The sequence below is a fragment of the Tetrao urogallus genome, assembly GCF_951394365.1.
Source record: "Tetrao urogallus genome assembly, chromosome: 9".
Classification (NCBI taxonomy): domain Eukaryota; kingdom Metazoa; phylum Chordata; class Aves; order Galliformes; family Phasianidae; genus Tetrao; species Tetrao urogallus.
In genome coordinates this window covers 3,116,399-3,139,776 of record NC_136822.1, presented here as the reverse complement: position 1 = coordinate 3,139,776, position 23,378 = coordinate 3,116,399, and the positions used below count along the sequence as shown (strand labels likewise).

Here is a 23,378-nt window from a genome sequence, read left to right as displayed (position 1 = left end):
AGCTGTGCTGTGGGCCTATTGCTGCAGGACTGCTTGGGGGTACAGTGGTAGATGTGAAGGGGAGCTCTCAACCTCTCTTTATGGAGTAGTTTGATCTTTTTCTTTGTGTGCGTATGTTACATGCACAATTCTGCACTGCTCAGTTCTCATGCTCTAGCCTCCAGCTTGCTGGGTAACTATCCGTACCACCTCATCTGCACCAAAACCTCCCACACCACAACAGCAAAGTCTTGCCACCTCACATACCGCCAGCCATGGGAGAGGCCTTTGGGTGGAAGAATCAGTGATGGAAGAGAGAGTAAACAAGAAACAAACCAGAGCTTCACTCCCCTCCACGCTCCGTCTCGGTGCAGAGCTGAGCGTTGCTGCTGCAGGCAGCGTGAGCTGATCTCTCCCCAACCTGACAGTCCTGCAGCAGAGATGCACCATGTGCCAGCAGTAACTGCCCACTTCTGCCTGTCCTTCTGGATGCTCTTTGCCAGGGGATCTGTAAAGGTTACTCCCTTTGTGACCAACACCACAGCCACTCGCTCCCTGGTCACTGTTCCCCACCAGCTCACGGGCTGCCAACTCAACCAGCAACACAAGGAACTGCAGCATCCCCACAAGGAATACCCTGGGCTCAGGCTGACTGCAGCCATCCCACCCCGACCAGCTGTGCCAGGTTCCCTGCCCTAGGGTGACAGCACCCATGAGAAGCATGGGAGGCAGCAGCTACTGACAGCCACTGAGACCAGCTCTGCTCCCATCTCTCCCAGTGACCAGGGAGAAGGTAAGGTCACACAAACAGATTACAATTGTGCTAGCAGTGAAGCCAACCTTCTGATCTACAGAAATGATAATAAATAATAAAATAACATCATAACTTAAGATCTGTGTGTAGTCCAGCTACAAAATTTTAAAATATGGGATAATTTAACTCATACAATACTGCTCTCTGTATAAGACATTTTCCTTCATTTTGCCACGAGGCTATAAATTACCACAGATAAATTCAAACCAATATGTTAACATAAAATGTAAACAAACAAAGCAACAGAAGTACCTGTCCATGGTCCATTCCTGCCGTTCATCTCAGGCTGGTGTGCCAGGCTGCAGGGCAGCACCGGCTGTGTCAGCCAGCACGCTACGAAGGGCAGAGTGAAAGCTCTGGTAGGGGAAGATCAGCTAAAGGGAAGGGAGGGGAGGGCGTGCTCTATCATTTTGTTCTCTTTAAATATCGATTTAGAAGAGTAGTGTTTGAAGGGAAGGCACTATGAGTTCTATCAGAGAACAAACTTTTCTCGTCTGCCAATGCCTCCTCAGCCTGTCCACATAGCAGTATTATCCTCACTTTCACCTGTAGAGTTTCAGCTCGAAGAAGAAACAGGGGCCTCAGGGTACACCTGAGACACAGCTGTGCCACAGCCACAAGGTTCCCTGCGTGACCTGTTTTGCACCAAGCCTGACATGAAGGGCAGGCAGCTGTGAATGCTTCCAAGAACACACAGTAAGGAGACGGAGCAGGGCTGATGCTCGTATCTAGGCCAGCGATTCCCAGTCTTCCCCCCCAGCACACAGCTCTCTGCTGGTTACTGATGCTGTTGTAGGTGAGAGGCTGCTTCTCCAAATCCAGCACAGGCATCTCCAGTTTCCTCCCCAGAAGAGTGCTCGGGCTCTGCAGAACGTGCTCTCCAAGTTCTTGCTTTTCCAACACTGATTTGATTGATTTCTTTAGCTGACTGAAACAGACAGGAGGTAAAAGGAGGAAGTAAACTGGGAAATGGCACACTGCATCTGAAAGAGGATTCCCTGCTCAACTGGAGGTCAACGCTGCCAGAGTGAAGCAAGGACGATGTTAAGAAGTGCTCTTACACCAATTCTTGAGAGGACGAGGTTAGAATACATTTGCAGGATCTCACAACCATATGTTGATTAAAAAAAGAAACTAAAAACCCTTAAAATAAAACCCATTATTACATTCCTGGGGATGCATTGACTCAGAAGACCCTGGATGTTAGCACCTCAGTACCAGTTTTCTCCAGGAACAACACGTCCACCTTCTGATTAAAAAAATGACCCAGCTGGTTATACTGAATTCGCTTTGTTCACAGGTTACCTTGCAGTAAGGTCTTTTTTTACACTTCCTCATGTGATAAGAAGGAGTAGTTTAGTTTTCTTCATCTGTTCTCCAATCTTCAGGGCCGTGAGGCCTGGTCCCCTGTGAAAGCAGCAAGAGAATCCCCCGCTCTGTACACAAAGCTGTCCAGGCAGGACTCCCAGGATGTTTCTCTGTCATGTGCTTGCTTTCTGAATTTTTTTCTTTTTTTTTTCTTTTTTTTTTTTTTTGCAACAAGTCTGTGTGTCTATAAATACAATCCACTCTTTACAGTAAAAAGTGTTAAAATGTCAAAAAAATAAATATCCATGTTACAGTAACTAGATTATTCGATAAAATACATCCCTGCCATTCTTGATTGAAATGCTCAAAGAGAATTAATTTCATTTGGACATTTTCCAGAGATTCAGGTTATTGCAAATCACTCCTGGGGTGGGAAGGAGAAACATCTTCTCTTCCTGTAAAGTGTGATGAAGGGGAATGAAGTGGAATCTCAGGGAAATCAAAATGCCAGTATCAGAAAGCTTTGGGGGAGGATCTGTATTACCAAGTAGCAGAGCTGCAGGGCTTATTGGTCCTGACTGTGGCATCAGAACACTCCCCTTCAGAAGAGTCACAGTCTGATTCTCCAAACTGTGCTTCTCCAAACTGCGCTGGGTTCTGCAAAGCAAAAGGAAAGGGAAATATTCAAGCAGCAATCCTACCCCATAGAACCAACCACACCATCCCAGTCAGTAACAAGAGCTGGGTAAAGGTCACCACCAGCAGGGGAGGACGAGATGGCAACACGTGGGAGATGTCAACAGCACATAAGTGCAGTAGCAGAGGTCACTTCTCTACCCCTCAAGGAGGAGACAAAAATATCTGCTCAGAGCACCATCATCACACACAGACAAGGGGATGAGGAAATGGTGCAGCACATACTGCCCTCCCTCTCCTGAACATTACAAAGACAGTACAAGAAAGAAAACTGTTCTAGCTTCATCGCTGGTCTGCCAATGGCTAAGTCTGAGGCAGGCAGTTTATATCTCTTCCACTTCATTATCCGTTCTATTACTTTCATTTTTATATCCCAATTAGTGCAACTGCAAATCTGATGACCTCCCAGATATTGCACTCATCCCAGCTGGCAGATTATGTTAAGCTTTTTCTGTGCTGCTTTCACCTCATCTATTTATGCAATCAAGTGCAAGACAGACCAGGTATCCAAATCACTTTCTTGATGCAGTGCATCTACAGCACTTTCTAGGCAGTGTTGGTCCTTGGATTCCTCTTTTTTTCCTTTTTCTTTTTTTAATTACCCGATGAGTCAAAGAGGGGATTGGTAAACTCACCTCACAGCTGTGTTCATCTGCACAGAGTTTCCCCAGAGACATCTGAGTCTTGACTCTCCGCACAGCACACTCTTTGTCCGAAAGCCCATCGGACTGGGTGGAGATTTCAATGGGGATCTCTGGAGTCTGGGACAACATGTCCTCCAGCTTCTCAGCCAGCTCATCTTCCAGCTTGGCAGCCAGCTCATCCGGGCTGTTGGAGTGATCGCTGGTGTTCCCCTCTTCTCCATCTGACACAGAGAAGTTCTCCGAGCTGAAGGTTGAGTAGGACTGGCAGCTACTAATGCAGCGGTGAGGTCTGCAAACCAGAAGAGTAGTTCAGCTTCTATGACATTGCTTCTCATTGCAGAGGAAAAGGAGCCTCTTTCCACATCAGCTGAGTCATAACTGATCTTTGAGGCTGGCAGCTCTGCAGCATTGAGCTGCCTTTCCTGTTTTGGTACTATGGAATTCTACCACCTTTTGAATGAGTTAGTTTAAGATTTGCATCTTTAAATTCATAGAATCAAATTCATCTGTTCTTCTTTGGTCTCAGCTCCTACACGTTCATACTATCTGATCTTCTCTGCTGCATATTCTTCCATAACAGCCCTTTTCCCCAAAGAAAGGCTATATTGTAGGGTTCAAGCTAACTGAATTTGTAATATCTGCACCACCTGGCGGCAGCCACAACAGCCAGCCTAGAATTTAAGTATGTGCACATTGCTTGAATGTGGAAATCACCTCATGGCAGTGCCTGACAGCAACAGTACAAAATATCAGTTGAGTGAACATGCCAAGAGACCCACAACAGGTCATCGCATGGAATTCAAGGAAGGCAATTTCTTCCCCAAGATAGTAAATCACAGAAGCAACAATTTCATGCACAAGAACAGGAAACTCATCTAACACAGCATTCTATCTCAGCAAGAAGAAATAATCAAGGAGAAGTATGAGAGCAGGGTGTGCAGACAGAGCCAGCTTTCTCCTGGCATGTCTTCCTAGTTTGTGCTCAGGCTTTTGAGCTGTACATCAAGCCTGGATGACTGTGCTTATTAACAGCCACTGATGGACCAACCCTCTGTAAATTTAACACTTACAACTTGTTTATGTTTCAATTTCCAGAGCACTCCTCGACAATGAACTGCACATTTGAAATGTTTCAGATGGAAAAAGCACTCAATATTCATTTTCAACCTATTCTTTGCTTCACTCGGTCTCCCTAACTTGAACGTGAGGAATCTTTCCTTGTTTACTTTCTCCATTTCACTTTCAATCCCATGTACCTCCATTATAGCCTCTCCACCAGCTAGACAAAAACTTCTCATGGATTTAATTTCTTCTATGGAAACCAGTTCTAACCATTCTTGTCACACTTCTCTGAACCTTCTCAGACTCAATCACAGTCATTTTAACTGGGGTAACAAAGGTGGCATTTAGGATTCAAGCTTCAGGTGTGTTGTGAATGAATACAATGGCTTTTATCTTCTCTGCTCCACTCCTAACAACCCTTATTTGCCCTCTGGATCACTTCTGCACTTCAAGCAGTGGTTTTCATAAAGTTACTGCTATTACAAATGCTTAAGAAATCCCCTTCAAGTCTCTTACTTTACAGCAAATCTGACCTGCTGTGTTCTCACTTAGCTCTTACATCCTACCTGAATGCAACCATGAAGATTCTGGAGTCAGCCCCGCTGCAGAAACAGTTAATGCAGCTTTTGAAAGAGTCCACAGAGGGTCCCAACAACCAGTCAGTCTGGTTATTATTTTTACAGGCTGAATCATTCTACCTCTTGCTAAGCAAGAGTGATCAAATCGTGCTGTGAACAGCCTGCAACAGGAGAGCCATGCTGGAGATAACAGAGCAGGCTGAAAACAGTGAGTCAACATGGAGGATCACTGAGGGCAGATGGGATGCACCGAATGCGATGCTGTTCTTTTGCCAGCACAGCTGGTGTGCAGTTGCTATGACAGCTCTGCTGAAATTCGCCCTAGCAAAGAGAGATTAGAGTGAATTCACCTTTTACCTTTGTCTACGAGGAAACTCCACTTCACTGTCGACTTCGCCCTCTTCCTCTTCTGAGGAGTCATCGCCACTCTGGCAGAAAACAAAGGACAAGAATGATAGCACAGCTGTGAAAGAACAAACACACGACTTCATGGCTGCCCTTGGACCTCTAGGACAAAGTCACTGTGTTAGCAGCCTGCAACCAAGAGGACAAACATAGAACTGAGTCGGACTTGGTCTTACTTGGACATTATTTCAGACAGTCCTAATGCTGCCATTTCTGAATTTGGAGAGATTGACTTAGAAATAAACTGGAAATACTTCATTTACTGAGAACGTAATGTTCTGGATTTCACCCATTCCCCCAAACAGAAGCAAACCAAGGAATTCACTGAAACCAACATAAACTATTGAGTTGATCTGCCACTCTTTAGCCTTTACCACTTCAACCTCTTCCACATGAGCCTACCCAGAGCAGCATTGGTAATGACATCTCTTTGCTGGTGGGTTTCACTAACTGGAAAACTTGAGTTTTGTTCCATTTTCTGCTTCAGAGAGCACAGAGCCTTTTGTTTTCGTTTTCCCATCTAAACACACTCTCTGCATTCTTGGTTTTTCACAGCCTCCTCTCATCCTTAATTTCTCTTCTCTCTGAACTCACACCAGTTCCTACCTGTCTCACCATTTGGATGGAAGAGAAGGAATAAAGAACTGTTTCTGTACAATTGTGCCACAATACCTTTTTGACTCTGGCAGTCCCAGGTCAGTGTGCTTAGTGCTCATATATTTCAAGCAAATCTGCTAACCTAGAACCACAGCTTTCAGTCAAGGAGGATGGTGTCTCAAAGCTGCTGCAAAGGGCCATCTCCCAAAACCACAGCCAAGGCTGTATTTCTATTCTGAGACACAGCAGTGCTACAGATGCTCAGTGAAACTGTGGCATATTTATCATCAACAAAAGAATGCATTTATCCCCTCCTTTGTTTTGAGAAAGGCTTGAAAACATTTTTGAGACTGTTTCAACGACAAAGATTCAGCACATTTTTTGCAATTTTGGGACCTCCTGAGGCATTATCAAAGGCATCTGACAACTCTCATTGTTAGCTCTGACACAGTACTTCTCAATAAAATTGATTCTAAAAGAATGCCCAGATCACAAAGCAGAGTTTACATCGGCATGATCTGTAAGATACAAGTTGTACTTGCAACTCAAGCGCTCTTTTGGTGGAGAGGTGAAGGAGGAAGCCTCATTTTTGTCTAAATCACCGCGCCGTCCTTACCTTTTGAATGGGTCTTGCTTTGCAAGGTAGTACTGAGGAAGCCATGTGCTGTGGTGTGCCTAGGGCAGATGCTGAGGTGCAGTTGCTGAAGTCCTCTTCCTCCATCTTCTCAATGTACTGCGCATTTTCATATAGGGAAACAGCCGTCGGGGACTGAGAATGGCTCGCTCCTGTTTCAACAGATGACATCTGTACCTGACCACTGTCCTCCTCCCTGCACTGGAGACAGGAGTTGTACTGATCTGTTTTGCAGCACTCCCAGTGATCATCTTTGCTCTCTTTGCTCTCTAGATTCCTCCGGCAATCCGCTTCCATGGCAGTGGAGATGAGGTCGGGGCTGGAACCAGACATCCTCCTTTGTGCATGGTTACTGAGGGGGCTCCGCAGCGCTGCTGCAGGGCCAAAGTACCGTAAGTTGTTTGCACAGTTGGCAATATCCTGTCCGTGGGCATGAAGCCGTGAGTGATGGCCGTGGCCGTGCTGCTGTGGTAGACCGGGGTGATGAGAGTGATTATGAGGCGGAGGTGGGGGTGCATCATCTTGCACAGGCTGGTTTTTCAAGATCCCTGCAAAATCGTTGTAGCTGCCTTTGCTGTTCCCTCGGCGGTGACGTGGCTTACTGCGGTAGCGACTTTTGCCACTCAGAGTTGACATTTTGGGGCTTCCTGAGACTGGTGAGCCATTGGATGCTGCTTCTGCACTGGGTATGCCCTCCGATTTCAGCAGATCTGGTCTGAAAGACAGTCAGCAAAAGTTTAACATCAAACCACAAATTAGGAAACGACGTCATCAGCTTGGAGCCGTAGGAGAGGCAACCACAGCCATAAGCATACTCTGATTTCTGTAGTCTACATGCCTCCCCCCTTCCAGCAGTCTGACTTCTGTGTTTAGGTTCCTTTGATTCCCATCACTCTATGCCTTTTCTGTTCAGCTCATCTTGCTGCTCTTCCAAATATCAACAACTTCTTCTTCTTTCACTTTGATGACCCGCTCCCCAGACTGCTCTTTTCCAAGCCTGAGATCTCAGTGTAGGGCACGTCTTTCACTATGTGCACATACAAGGCTCAGCACAATAGCACCCTAATATGCTGATGGTATCAGACAGCCCATCTTAGAGGCACATGTTAATATTAATTTGGAAGTCCTTATTCATTACTAATCAGGATTCTCTAACCCTTGGAAATTCCAGAAACCAGAAAACAACAACTTTCCAAAGAATCTCATTTTCTGAAAGTCAAGCAGAGAGGAAATAGCTGAAAGACAGCATGAATTCCCAAATCCTTATTTCATTTCTCAACAATGAATCCGACTTCCTTAAGGGCAGGCTGATTTGCACAATCCCTCATCCTGCCTACAGTCATTCAAATCAGGGATTATCTAAATATTCTTTAGTTGGACTCCAGAATTCAAAATATATCTCCTATGAAAATGTCTTCACCTGTGGAAAAAGTCATATGGACCAAACAGGTTCAGAGAGCTGTGTAGGCAGGGGTGAAGGCAGGATTCATTCCTTTGACCTGAAGGTAACTAAACAGCTGTGGTTCTGAGGATCAGACCAGGTCCAATTAATTAACAAGAAATAAAGATATAAATAATAATAATAATAATAATAATAAATAATAATAATAATAATAAAGATATAAACAGGTCCTTATTGCTCTCTATAACTTCCTGAAGGGAGGTTGTAGTGAGCTGGGGGTCGGCCTCTTCTCTCGTGTCATTAGTGATAGGACCAGGGGGAATGGTTTCAAGCTACGCCAGGGGAAATTCAGGCTGGACATGAGGAAGTATTACTTTTCAGAAAGGGTGGTCAGGCACTGGAATGGACTGCCCAGGGAGGTGGTGGAATCACCGACCCTGGGGGTGTTCAAGGAAAGACTGGATGTTGCGTTGAGGGACATGGTTTAGTAGGAGCTATTGGGAATAGGTGAACGGTTGGACTGGGTGATCTTTTAGGTCTTTTCCAACCTTAGTGATTCTATGATTCTATGATTCTATAAAAGTGAACACTCCTTTGGCCTGTTCATAGAATCATAGAATGGCCTGGGTTGAAAAGGACCACAATGATCATCTAGTTTCAACCCCCCTGCCACATGCAGGTCGCCAACCACACAGAACCATAGAATGAATCTGTGTGGTCAAACTTGAAGCAAGCAGTTTGCTCAACTCAGTGGGGATCTACCGTTGTTTCCTGGCACAGAATGAGGCTGTTACTTCTTACCGTTTAGTCTGGCTGCCTGGTTTATGGGAGACCCCTTTCCTCTTCATCAGCTTCTCCACAGTATTGGGGTGGATTATTGGTCTGACTGGGTGGCGTTTGTAAGTCCCAGGATATTTCTTTTCCACTGCTTGCTCCCTCCTGAAACATTTAGCAAGAATAAAGCAGATCAGTTCTCCCTCTATCCAACTGCAGCTCCTGCTGGACAGAAACACAGCTGTACAGTGAGCACACTGCGTGCCTGTTTCTCAGCTATGGCTGGGTCCAACACAACACACTGTTCTGGGAAAGGACGCAGTCATTTTCTAAATTCTCTCTGCAGAGATCAGGCAGTTGGAACACAGCCCTGGTCTACTGTCCAGAACAGCAACACTTTTCTCTTTACAAAGGGGACCAAAGGATGCCAACATTAAATGGGAAAGGTGCCTTTAAGGCAGTACACATGGTGTAAAGGTACGTGCATTAAGTGGTCTGCAGTGCTCTACTCTTAAGAGGCCTATCTGTGCCTGCCAGCCCTCTCTTTAGCCCTGGAATAAAGTCAGGGAATACTAACTCTTTAAGTACTCCTATGTATTTCAGAAGTGAGGCATTGGTTTATGTGCAAACTGCCAGGTGTGTGGCACGCCATTGTGCCCACAGATACATACTTTATGAGCTCCTTCTCACGGACCTCCAGCTGCAGCATAATAGCACTGAGCTCCATGTATAAGTTGTTGGCTCTCTCCAGCTTCCTCTCGTAGTGCTCACGGATATCCAAAGCGTGCCTGAAAATCAGAAGACAAAAATCATGATTCCAGAGCCTGATGTCTGCAGATCAAGACAGGAGAATAAGGAAACAAGGATGAGGAAAAAATCTTCCATGAGTCAAACCTGTCAGCACTAGAGTGTTTTTTGTGAACCTCATATAGAGCTAACAGCAAATGAAAATGATGAGCTTGATAACAAGAACTAATTAGGATACAATTTAGAAAGTATTCAACAGTCCCAAGCAAGCGGCAACACTTCCTCAATAGGGAAGCTTCAAATGCCTGACATCCATAAACCTTTCAGCCAAGCCCTAATTGTCCTGTTTGCACAGAAGTCATCAGTTTGCATTTTATAAAAAGCAGAATGTAGCTATAGCTTATAGCTATGGTACAACTGCATATTGCATCTCAAAACACAGCTGGAAAACGTGGCTTCTGAAAGCTTTCAAGAGCTAGGGAACATTGATGAACAGCTACAGCAAGCTGGTTGAACAAGGCTTCCTTTGATTTCTTCAGCTCGACATACTTGGCATTCTACATTTCTCTGTCATAACTATATTTGCAAAACTGTATCATAGAAGATAACATTTTGCTTTCTTACATAAACATTCTGCTTTACCTTTTTAAGTTGATCTAGCTTTCACTATCAATTTCAGTGGGATGATAGATTGCATTGTATTCACTTCTTGAAAAACAAATAATCCAAATGAAGTGTCAGGGATGAGAAAGCTCACAGCAAACTGCAAGATGCATTTCTCACTGAGAGAGATTATCAGTTTCCACACTGTTATCACAAACACCAAAACTCAGAGACAAATATCCCCTGGTAAGCACACAAGCCTTTGCCCCTCTCCTGCTTCCAGCAAACTGTTCAGGCAGCCCAAGAGCAGCAACGATTCCCACTGTTTCTCTCTCTATTGCCTTCCAACAGTTACTCAAAGTGCCTGCAGGAACTGTGTAAGTTTCTGAACTCATGAGGAATTCAGGCTGCCTGAATTTATACCACCAGGAGCACCAGGCCCAGCAATCAGTAATAGAGTAGCATGAAGGCAGTCTGGGGGCTGCAGCACACGATCAGGAGAGAAGGCTGGAGTGGGGAAGTGAGCAATAAACAAGCCTATCAACTGACCTCAGCTCTTCTCTTCGACGGCGAATCAATTCTTCATCTAGCCGGTGGATGCAGGTTCCTTCACTTTTAATCTTCTCAAAATGCTTCTTCACCTCTTCTCTCCATTCAGCCTAGGGAAGCAACTTACACTGAGGTATTTACAGAGGATTACGATCTCTGGTTGCACCAAAGAAAACATCGTAGCAGGTCTAGTTTCAACAACTACATGTTGTATTTTCAATTTTGTACTTGCACAATTAAAATATACCTGCATTTTCTACCAAAAAAAAAAAAAAAGATAAAAATAATAGAAATTTAATAAAAGAAAAAAAACAGTCTGTTTGGAGGCATTCAAGGCCAGGCTGGATGTGGCTCTGGGCAGCCTGGTCTGCTGGTTGGCAACCCTGCACATAGCAGGGGAGCTGGAAGTAGATGATCACTGTGGTTCTTTTCAACCCAGGCCATTCTATGATCCTGTGATTCTATGATTTTCTTCCCTCTCTGTTTCAAAGGAAACAGAATGGCTGAAAACTCGGAAAGCTACACACATGACAAAGATGAATGTCAGTAGGGTATCATAACTCTGTTGAACCCCTGAAGTTCCGATTCCTTCAGCTTTAAGGAACACATCCACTTCCTCTCATGCACCCCAACACCACATAGATCCTCTGTACTGGACACTCAGTTTCATTCTCATTCCCACCCCAAGAGCAGTTATGGCTTACTGGGTAGGGCTCAGAGGAATCTCCAGATCCTATGCTTTTAGATCTTCCCTAAGAATTCCAGAGCACCTTCACAGCCCTGTCTTTGTCCCACTGCCTGCCCTGCTCATTTTCACTATAAACAAAACAGTTCTTCCCTGCAGTGTTGTGGTCTCCTGGAGCTGGGAGCAGAGCTTCTGAAGTCAGCAGTCTCAGAGAGAAGCAAACGAGACAGTTCCTGTCAGTAGATGTCTCAGTCTATGGACGTTCAGGTAAAATATTTGAAAACACCCATCAGCTTTGCTCCTCCCCAGGAATCAAACTGATATCACTGATTTTGACTTTAGCTGTACTTGGAGCAGCGTCTGAAACCAAACCCATGCAGCTATCTACTTCTCATGAGTCACAGCCTGGGCTATCACCTGCTTACCTGTGATTTGAAGTAGGTTTCCTGAGGAGTAGCCAGCACATCAGCAGATGCAATATCCAGGTGCATCAGTGTCTGTCGGAAGGAGGGACGATTCCGGGGCTTGCTCTGCCTGGAACAAAACAGACAAACACCCACCATGAGAGAAGGTTAACATTGCTGACCACTGCTGCCCTTCTGAAAATGCTTCTCACTGGAACTGGTTCTCTGATGTAGCTGACAAATTAGAGCGAAGGAGCATTTTTAGGTTCTGTCTTTTGAATGCAAGCTTATTGATCTAGACATGTTTTCTATTCTTTTTCTGGTTTGTGATGGTCTATCCTACAGAAAGAGAAGAGATGAAAACTCTTTAAAATAGGAAAACATGAAAGATAATAGGAAGTGAAACTGCTCCTAACTTGTTAGTCAAGAAGACAACACAGACTTCATTTCATTTTCCAAATGAAGTCTGTGGAAATATTCAATCCCATAGAAATGACAGGGTAACAGTTTACAACAAAGCAGGGATCTAAAAACACCAAATGTATCGACGCAGTTTGTGCCTGAGCCCACACAGTATTGTAACACCCCGAGCATCTCTGCAAGATCCTACTAAAAAAGGAAACCCATTTGTATCTTTAAGCTTCAAGACTGAACCAGATTCAGCGTGGAGTACAAGAAACAGCTTCTCCAGACACCTCTCCCCTACAAACCTACTTCCACACATGTACACAGTGCTCAAAGCAGCACAGACTGCCTCCTGCATCTTGCAGCCATGTGCAGAAGCACTGTTAGGCAGAGCATCAGTCTCAGCACACATAACTGCAACCCTGCAAACTGCTGCACCTCAGGATCATGAGGGTAAAAAGGCATTTAAAGGATCCATAGATGCTTTGGCCTGTTTTCCCCTTTGTGCCTTTGGGAGGGTGGCTGGTGTAACACAGAAGAGCAGGAAGATAACTTAAACTCTGTGTCAAGACCAAATTACATAGATTAAGCATTAATACATAACCTGAGACCAGGAATTTCAACTCTAAGCTGGCAGGTGCAAGAAACTGAAAGCTCTCCTTATAGCTATGTCACATAGCAAAATCCTGATTTCATACACAAAGTTTGAATTCCTCTCTGTCAAAAAACAGTCACTTAAGGGTTTTCATTGCTCAGATAAACTGAAATCCTTTTACTCGGCAGCCAGGGAGAGCCCTGCCCTGCCTGCCCAACCCACACACGTCTCCCCACCTCCTCTGAACTCCAAATGTCCTTCTGGAGCTCAGGCCTGCAGCCAAAAGGAAGCAGAATCCAGAATTTTATCACCTATTCTTGTGAGAGTATTTAAGAACCTTATGCTCTGGGCTCAACACTCCCACCAGTTTCACCCCTAGGAACGAGCTGCAGGTCTGTGTGGGTTTCAGGCTCTTACCAGGTCTGCTTCATGAGGATTTTGAAGCCATCTGGGCACGTGGAAGGAACAGGAAGGTGCAAGCTGTTACTGCCCACTCCCCAAATGATGGCAGAGGAGTCCACATCTTTGTAGGGAATCTCTCCTGTAAGCAGCTCCCACAAAACTACTCCAAATGACCTGATGGAAAAACAAGCAAGGAGAAAAAGATCCACATGAATTCATTTCAACAGAGACATTTGGAACTTGGGAACCTGTTGCTGAACATCAAGCAGCACTAGTTTTCCTATTTCATTGTCGGACTTGCAAAATCCTGAAAGAACATTAGAAACTCTTCTGTATACATGAAACATCACTCTTGTTAAATGAAGAGGAAAGTTAGCTCTTCCAAGAGAGACTTTTGACTATTCTTACTGGTACAAACAGATCATCTACTGCAGGATAGACTGATCTGATAAGACAGAGGCAAGACAGCCAAGGCTGTAGAGTTTTGTTTTGCTTTAATATGTCATTTAGCTTCATTTTCCAAGCCAAAAATTCCTTTGCTGTACTCAACTGCCCACAATAACCCTGCATGTTTCGAGAGTCTGAAACTCATCACTTCAACCACTGCAACACAGAAATGAAGAAACCAATGCAACAGACATAAATGTCAGTATCAAATGCACATAAATCTCATCTAGTATTTATTTCTGCCTTAAAAAAAAAAAAAAAGGTCAAAAAGAAAAAGAAAAAAGCTAACTCTGCCTGGGACAGAACTCCTATTACTAGAGGTGAACAACCGTCTATCAGGGAATGCCTTCATGTGAAAAATGGCATGCTTTCAAAACCCAGAGATTTCAAATCACATGGAAGAAGGGGGAAAAAAAGAAAAGAAAAAAAAAAAAAAAAAAAAAAAATCAACAGAATTTGAGCATATTTCCCTCAAACTTTTCTGTGGGCTGCAGGAAAGCAGGAATCCCAGGTGTCTGGACAAAGCTACCAGGAAACCTCATCTGGTTTCAGCTTTGTTATGATTAAGACCTGGCAAAGGATTTTCAAGACTCCTGATAAGATTATAGATTTTTTTAAGCATGCTGTGAAGGATGAGAGAGAGCAGACATATAAGCTGCTTAGGAACTGCTCTCATTTGTTGTCAGCATTCATAAACATCATTTTCACTCATCTTGTGGGAAGAACGGATGTCGAGGAGGAGTCTGAGCCATCTCCACTGCTTCCACAGAAGAGGAATGGGCCCAAAGGCACCTCTCAGTTTACACCAAAGAGCAGCACCTCTAAATCACTCAGGAAAAGGAGTCAAGGAGTTCTCACAATCCCCAGCAGAGCATCAGACACGATGCTCCACACAGTATTCTTAAACCTGAGCCACCCTAGAAGGCAGGAAGAGGAGGGCAGGAGTACTGCAGCACTCCTCCCAAGGAACCTGTGATTCAAAGGGAAGACAGGAGGCAAACAGTGGATGTGTTTTCTTTCCAAAACAACCCAAGAGTGTCTCCCAGAAAAGCTGGGTCTGCTGTAGCCTGCTGAAACAAATATCGTGGCTGTAAAACAGGGAGATTTGTCCTGGCTACCACTGTTAAATACGCAGAAAGAAGGTAGAAACTGAGATGCAGTTCCCATGAAGACCCCAAAAACTGTGCAGTCATCCCAAAGGAGCTTTAAGGCTCAGTTCTCCCTCAAGCATTATTAATAGTATGACATCTGCATGGCATCTGCCACAGCCCACAGTTCAGTAACAGTTCAGGGCACGAGATGGAAGGAGAAAGTAGTCCACAAAGGAGCATTCCTTAGGACAGAAAAGAGTGCTGAATACATAGGTACTAGGAAAACCAACTGGTTAAACAGAAGGTGAAGATCCTCAGTTGAAACAATTCTCCTACTCACCAGATGTCCACTTTTTCAGAAACAGGCTCATTGCGTATCACCTCGGGGGCCATCCAAGCCACAGTTCCCGCAAAAGACATTTTGGTACTTTTATCACTGAGTTCTTTAGATGTACCAAAATCTGAGATTTTAACTGCATCCGTGTGTGTAACTAAAACACTGGAAAAAAAAGAAAAAAGAAATCAGCATCTTGCAAGTTCTCTTGCGCTGCAGCCATTGGGAGTCAATTTCGTCTTAATGAACATGACCAACTGATGAGGGCAGGCTGTTTGTGATCACAGTACAAGGACAAACACGGTGCATTTTCATTGGTGACAGCACTCATTTCCTTTAGGGCAGTTGTTTTTTGTGCCCCATCTACTCTAAGTTCTACAAGTAAAAAAAAAAAACAAAACCAATCTTAATAAAATTACAAGTTAACAAGGCACCAAAAATTCCCTATATTTGGGTCCCTATTCAATTTTTAGTAAAGCCCCACCTCTACAAACTCAGAATGTATTGAAGTATTCATAGAATCACAGAATGGCCTGGATTGAAAAGGAGCACAGTGCTCATCCAGTTCCAACCCCCTGCTGTGTGCAGGTCGCCAACCAGCAGCCCAGGCTGCCCAGAGCCACATCCAGCCTGGCCTTGAATGCCTGCAGGGATGGGGCATCCACAGCCTCCTTGGGCAACCTGTGCCAGTGCCTCACCACCCTCTGGCTGAAAAACTTCCTCCTAATATCCAACCTAAACCTCCCTGTTTCAGTTTAAAACCATTCCCCCTTTGTCCTATCACCATCCCAGTCTTGTCACAGGCTAACAGAAGAAGAAATACCTGTAAGTAAAATCACAGCTGGAGCATGTTTAACAGCTGGAGACTTACTTTGGTGACTTGAGGTCTCGATGGATGATTTTGTGAAGGTGCAGATAATTCATCCCACTAGCAATCCCAGTGGACCAATCCACAAGCAGCCGAGGAGTGACTTTCCGCCCCGCTCGCAAGACTTCGTAGAGTTGCCCGTGTGCACAATACTCCATGATAATACAGTAGCATGGGGCTTGTGTGCAGACTCCCCTGTCAAAGGAAGCACACAACTAGTGAGGATCAGGAGAGCGTGAGTCCCAGAGCAACTCTTAAAGGCGGCAACGAAGGGGCAGGAGAGCAACCTGCCCACCCCACCAGGGCAAGGCCATGCTAACAGCTCTCCTAATCATGCAGGGAGGGCAAATGCTTTCTCCACACTCTGCACAGAACAAGATGACAACAGTAGGTTTCCTTCAATTTCCTACCTCTGTAGTTTCAGAGTTCCCAATGGGCATTTTGCAAGCCTGCATGCAAAGTGCAGCGCTGGGTGAGGATGGTGGCCATAGTTTTCACAACAATGATTTGAGAAAGGAAGCAAAGAATAACCATGCATTGTGCCCTACAGCCAGCCCAACTTGGTTCCTGAAACCACAAACTTGCCCAGGGCACACATGCACACAGCTCTTCCCTAGACACAGGTAGTACTGGTACGTTTCTCACAAGCTCCACCACTTACTTGAAGGCGATGATGTTGGGGTGTTTGAGTTTCCGCAGGTGCTTGATATCTGTTTCATTCTGGTCTCTCACTTTCTTGATGGCCACCTCCTCAGCTCGGAACTTGCCCAAGAAGACGGCTCCCTGTGCACCACTGCCCAGCCACTGCAGCTCCGAGATCTCCTCAAACGGGACCTCCCACGTATCTAGGCACAGGCAAAGGAGAAGGACCACAAAAAACATTCTGCTATAAGATCACACCAAGACAGCACCTTCCACTTCCCCTACTGTATCTCAAGGTGGATTTTCCATGGGTGGGAGATGGCATCTCTCAGCACTGAGATGCTCAGCCCTGGCAGCTCTTTCCTCCAGCTCCTCTCTGGCTGTCCCCAGACTGTTTCTTCTCAACTCCCCTACAGCTAACTCTGGGTAAGCCACATGGATGAAGCAGGCAGCAGCCACTTAGCAGAGTGGGGTGGCACTTTAGGGAACAGTTCCTCTGCTCCAAAACTAAAGGGTGATGGTATCTGTTATTAATTACATGACTCCACTGAAAAACAGAGGTGATGAGAAACATATGATGTTCATAACTGACACCAGAAAAAGAAGATGAGCAAAAACAGGAAATAAAGCAAGCCAGAAGCAGCAGGTTGTAAAATCCAGACCAATCCCTACAGAGCTACCCAACACAAAGCATGTTAACCACCACCACTCACAGAAACAGGTCTCTCCTGCACCAACAGAGTGCATAGCAGTTGTCAGACAAGCACATAAAGCTTACAGGGCTGCTCCTTTTGGTACTGCACACTGTTATCTGGATGTGGCCAGCATAGTCCAGCAGTGCTGTTTAAGCTGCTTAAAGAACTGCAGAACAGAAAGCTGTGCTGTCTGCAAGTCACCTTGAAACTACCACAACATCCCTCAGACACTGAGATGAAAGGCAAGCAATAATTCATTTCCTGCAACTCAATAAATGCTGTCATTTAGAGAATGAATTATTGAGCAACCAAAGCAACGGTGAACACACTGATTTCTGAAATAAAAGAAAGGTGTCTGTCAGATCCATCAGGTAGCAACATCCAGCTGCAGTGGGACAGTGGCACCACTGAGGGGAATGGATGTCCCCAAGGCTCCCTGGGACTGACCTGACAGCCTTCCCTGTAGCAATCAGCCCTAGCAGTGTCTCCTGCTGAGGGTACAGCAAAGGAGACCCAGTCCAGCACCTGGCTCTGCCCACTGAGCTCTACACCAGTGCTCACCTACAGCAAAAACTCCCTTTGGCTCTGCAGGCAATGCTCAATTCTCAGCACGTGTTGCTTCACAGACACAGGTCTACTATAAACCAATGCGTGAAATACACTGCTACCACTGTCCTGGTCACAGGGCATCCAAATTATTTCTACAGCAACTGTTCTTCAGTGAACAACTAGGACTTCAATAAGGAGTTCTTTCAGTAAGAAAAACAACGTTTCATAGAGATGTATTTCTACCTGTCAGTCACCTTGTTACTGGAAGAAGAGGCAAACACAGCTGCTGTTTTGTGTTTGCTGGTGAATAATGTATTGACACGGGCAACACTGAAACTGTTCCTTCATACTGACATTCCTTCCCACACAAGGACACTGCCTTTCCTGGACAAAGCACACAGCACTGTCACTCACTTCTCTGCTGCACCCTCATTTGTGAGCTGCAATAGGTAAGCAGACTGCTAAGCCCCAGGAGCTCACGTGGTCTCAGTGTTACCTGTAATCACGGAACGGTTGGGTTGGAAGGGATCTTACAGCTCATCCAGTCCAACCCCTGCCGTGGGCTGGCTGCCCCCCACCAGCTCAGGCTGCCCAGGGCCCCATCCAGCCTGGCCCTGAGCACCTCCAGAGATGGGGCAGCCACACTTCTCCAGGTGCCAGCACCTCACCACCCTCTGAGTAAAGAATTTCTTCCTAACATCTAACAGAAATTTCCCCTCTTGTAGTTTAAATCCATTCCCCCTTGTCCTATCACTATCAGACCATATAAAAAGTCGGTCTCCATCTTGTATATAAGCTCCTTTTGAATACAGTAAGACAAAAGTCCCCAAAAACCCTCTCAATGCATGGAACATGGCTACATTTTGGGACAGCCATGTCCACGTTTCCCGTAACACAACAAGCACTGATGATTCCCAGGGAGGCTGAGACTGCTGGAGAACAGCACTGGACTGCATGTAGTAGAACATATTGGTCTGCACCAACTACAACCCAAACCTACCAATTAAACATATATATATATATATATAAATACACATACATATATATATATATACATATATATATATATATATAGTGTTATGTATGTGTTCTCTGCTGCTCCCAGGAACCACCTCTAAGGACAACAGGCTGACACGGGTCAGTATTAAAAATAGGTATTCAAAAACAAGTGCTATCAGCTGAGGCTTCCAGCAGCAGGGAGGCAATGCACTGTGCTACCAGCATGGAATGGTTTGTGTTCCAATCTTCTCTGGGCCTAACTGAACCTGTGGGACACCTCTCAATAAAATAAAGTGTAATAACGGTAGGAATTATGCAAGAGTTTGTGTTTCTAAGGCGATTAAGAATCGCTGGAGCAGAATGATTGTAATCTGTATCCCAAGGGAAGCAAGGGAGGTACAACCCAAGCCATGCAGCCAATCTATTGGAAGCAAATTTTTGATGCTTGCCAGCACTGGCACCGGGCAGTGTTCTGCTTGGTAACACTCACAAGAAGACAGCATAAAGCACCTCACTTGCCAAAAATCAGCACAGTGTAACCAGGTAGCTCAGGAGAAAGCAATTGGAAGCAGCATAATGCCCCACTGCCCTAAAGCAGGGGACAGATCATCTGGACGCAGACCTGAGGCAGCAGCCCAAGGCTGCAAATGAGGTCCCAGGGGAAGGAAAGGCTGCCCCAGCACCTCCCTGCTGCTCCGAGGGCCAGCAGTGCTCCTGCAGCCCCTGCTCCAAACAAGGAGCACTACAGCCTCCGCCCTCCTGCCATCCGTCACCAACTGGGGGCTTGTATGCAGCTGAAGGAGAGTACAAATGGGGTTGCAGTAAGCAGAATGAGATCGTTTGGAAAACAGAACCATGAATTCATTGAATCATTAAGGTTGGAAAAAACCTCTGAGACCCCCAAGTGCAGTCATTAACTCACCCCACCGTGCCCACGTCCCTCAGTGCCACATCTCCACAGTCCTGGAACACTTCCAGGGACAGTGATCCCACCACCTCCAACCTTCCCTGGAACAACTTTAGGCTGTGGCCTCTCGGCATAAATGTGAATGTCAGAGTAGGACAAAATCCTCAAGTTTTAGCCAAAAATCTGCTTCATGTTTATCTCTGGACAGCAGCAGAAATATCTTTTCACTCTTCCTTGTGGCAATGAAAACTTTGTGGACACAGCTGAACCATACAAGCCACACACAGCAGACCCAAAGCAATCCTCATACTGCCACATCTGTGGCTATTTCAAAGCTGCTTCCCAAAGAAGCATCCAGTGGGGATTACAGGTTGCAGGGCATCCACTGATCTGCGGCTCTGACCTGCCATGGCTGGAAGCAGCCATGCCCTTCTGCAGCATGGCTTTGCAGAAGCACTGCACAGAGCTGGGGATCAAGATGAACCTGCAATGTCACACTCATGCAGCAGTGCGATCTGAAATAGCAGTTGTCAGTAGTAAGGGTTGCACAGAGAAACCGGTTTCTTGCTCTAAATACCATAAAGATCCATACACCTCATTTCTGTGCAAACAAAACAGAATGAGAAAAATCAGGAGCTGGAAACAATGCATTATATATATTCATTCAAAAGCAATACACATACGTTAGGCCTTGTAATGGTAATTGTGATGTAAAACTGGATCGTGTTGTGTTGTTGCTTTTTAAATACACATGCAGTGTGACAGTGATACATAAACAAAACAATGTCATCTCCTTTGAAAGCTTCAACTTCACATCAAGCACACAAACCAGGCAGCACAAGGCTGACAGGGTGGTAGCACTCCCCTCTCGATGCCATGGGGCTGCCTGGCAGCTCGCTCACCCCTACACGGCACGACACAGCCAGCCCCTGTCTCTTCTAAACCTCACCACACACCAGTTTTATTGGTTATTTATTATAAGCAGGTGTGACGCTCTGAATTTACTCCAGCTGGACATAACAGGTTTGTAGAAGGGATTTCAAATGCAAAGAAACCTCTGCTCAGCACACAGGTCTGACACACAGGGGCTGCTGCCATTCTGCAGAGGTTTCACTGCTTGGAATTCAGAACTGAAATGACTGACTCTTGGAAGAAGCTCTACGTTTATTTCAAGCCAGATTCACCTAAAACGCTGCTTAACAGTGCTCTTACCTCACCTTAGGAACCATTCCCCAACCAAACCAGGGTTTTAGGAACCACTGCTGGGTTTTCTGACCAAATGATCCTATAACTTGTCTAGACGAGAAAATCATTTAATTAAAACTGAGTCATGACCACAGCAACGCAGGAGATTTCTACCACTCCGTAGCGATGGTCAGGCTGTTCCCATTCTCAATGAGCAGACACCTCACCCATTTCAGCTCCTTAATTCCAGTGACAGCTTGTTCTTTTCCCATCTGCCGCTTTCCTCCCCCTATGCCAGGGGAGAAATTGGACACCAAAGGCATGGCATAATTGACTCTTAAGCTTTCAGCAGCCCCTAAGGATAAATGTACGCAATCGTTTGGGACGTGTCCCACTCCCAAATTACATTTATTGTACATACATATATATATTTTTAATGTAATGTGCCCACAGAGAAGAAATACTGCCATTTGGCAGTCAACTGGAGACAGCCCTCATGCACACACAGCAGTAGAAATGCCTATGTCAAGTTCATCGGGCACAGGAAAGCCGCAGAAAGAAAGCAGTTGGTGCAACCCCATGTTTGTCACAATTTTTCTGACCCTCACTTACAAAAATACCTGGTTCAGATTCAGACTTTGTCACAGCAGTCCAACAGCCTGGTTTAGAACATGCAATTGTTTTTGACTCCATCCCTGGCAGCCTTTGACATTAACAGCAAGTGAGGTATAAGATTACTTTTTACAAACCTATTACAGGGGCAAGTCACACACACAAAGCTGGGAAAAGCCCCAGATTGCTTTCCTCATCTTCACACACTGTCCCAGAAGAAATGAGGGCCTGCTTCCCCACTTACCTTGCTGCTGCAGTTTGTAGTCCGTGGAGTACGCCTTGCCTATGATGTTCCACACAGGCCTGAGACAGCCAAAAAGTCCCTCCAGAAACCCACCGCTCCCACTGCCTGATCTGTTGAACTGCACTTTAACCTCGTCCGCCCCGCTGTTGCTCTCTCCATCCATAGTGCTCCTGTTGCCCTGAGGAATGGCCGTTTCAGATTCATCCTGCTCTCGCAGCTGCAGCACGCTGTTCTCAAATTGGTCCCTAGAGTCCTCACTGATGCTGGTCAGCACGGCTGCAGTGACCGGGCTGCTCACGTTGTCCATGAGGTCTGACTGCAGCAAGCCTTTCTCACGCATATCCTCTATGAGCTCGGGGGACGGGTGGCTTCCAGTAGGCCCACGTTCATCGTGTAGCCTGCCAAAGTCTTTATCCTCACAGAAAGCTTTGCTGATGGAGTTCGGAGAGGAAGACAAGCTCAGGCGATCCTGAGTACTGGCCATGATGCCGTGAGTGTGCATCAAGGAGATGGGCTGAGCTGGAACTTAGAGAACAGGGCAATTCAGAGGTGATGCATGGAGCCAGTACCTGCAACGAGAGCAAAAGGAACAAACTCTCAAATTTTCATCCAAGTATTTTCGCTACATGCACTTCTGTAGAGGAAAGCTGATAATTAACAAGGTTAACCAGCCATACCAGACAACTGTTGATACTTCATAAACAAGGACTGCCCTGAAAGAAACAAATAAATTCTTCCTGCAGACCCCCTGCTCACACGGTACTCTCAGTGTCCTGGAGAACATACACCAATAGTGCCACACACATCCAAAGGTCAGAACTGTGCCACCTCACAGCACAGTTTTCAGACTGAAGCTGATCCCCAGGCTTTGCCCAGCTACAGTTGAGTGCCATCAATGGCTTTGGGTCTGGTGCAGCTCACAAACCCAGGATTCCTCTGCAAACCCCTGAGATGAGGCATTAGAAAAACAAAGAACGAGGAAGAACTTCTTTACTGACAGAGTGACAAAGCACTGAAACAGGCTGCCCAGAGTGGTGGAGGAGTTTCTTTCTCTGGGGATATTGCAGCCCTATCTGGACACCTTTCTGTACGACATGCCATAGGGAACCTGCTTGAGCAGGGGGTTGAACTGAGGGATCTCCAGAGGCCCCCTCCAATCCCTACAGTTCTGTGATTCTATGACACAGTGTTCTGAACCCACTGAGGGATGGTTGGTACCTGCTCTCCCCCCAGCACAAGTGGTGACCACCACAGTCCTTCAATTTAATCTGCATGCACACTCAGAGACAGTGCCCCTTTTTCAAGGTCCTCCCATCTCCTGTTGCTACATGATCCACTACAAGCCCTATTTCCACAAGCCAGCTCTGTGTCACCCTTCCTGGCGGACAGCCCAGGTCACCCCATGCTGCACTGGCTGCTCATTAGCCAGTGCCTTCCTTGGGCAGAGCCACCTCTGAAATGCCAGCCTCTAACCTTGCATCACAAGTCATTAGGCACATGCAGCCTGGAACAGAACAAAGTC

The 23,378-nt window shown here is 45.7% G+C and overlaps 1 protein-coding gene across 1 annotated transcript; it reads right to left on the bottom strand.

Moving 5' to 3' along the window:
• Positions 1-2,641: 2,641 nt before the first annotated feature.
• On the bottom strand, positions 2,642-22,358 carry MAP3K13 (mitogen-activated protein kinase kinase kinase 13; the record flags this gene model as incomplete). Its single annotated transcript, XM_079539899.1, has 13 exons — positions 2,642-2,758; positions 3,433-3,730; positions 5,439-5,509; positions 6,700-7,432; positions 8,921-9,058; positions 9,565-9,681; positions 10,793-10,902; positions 11,903-12,011; positions 13,299-13,457; positions 15,162-15,320; positions 16,027-16,218; positions 16,685-16,868; positions 21,857-22,358. The coding sequence occupies 13 exons, from the start codon at positions 22,356-22,358 to the stop codon at positions 2,642-2,644; spliced, it is 2,889 nt and encodes a 962-aa protein (XP_079396025.1).
• Positions 22,359-23,378: the final 1,020 nt, after the last annotated feature.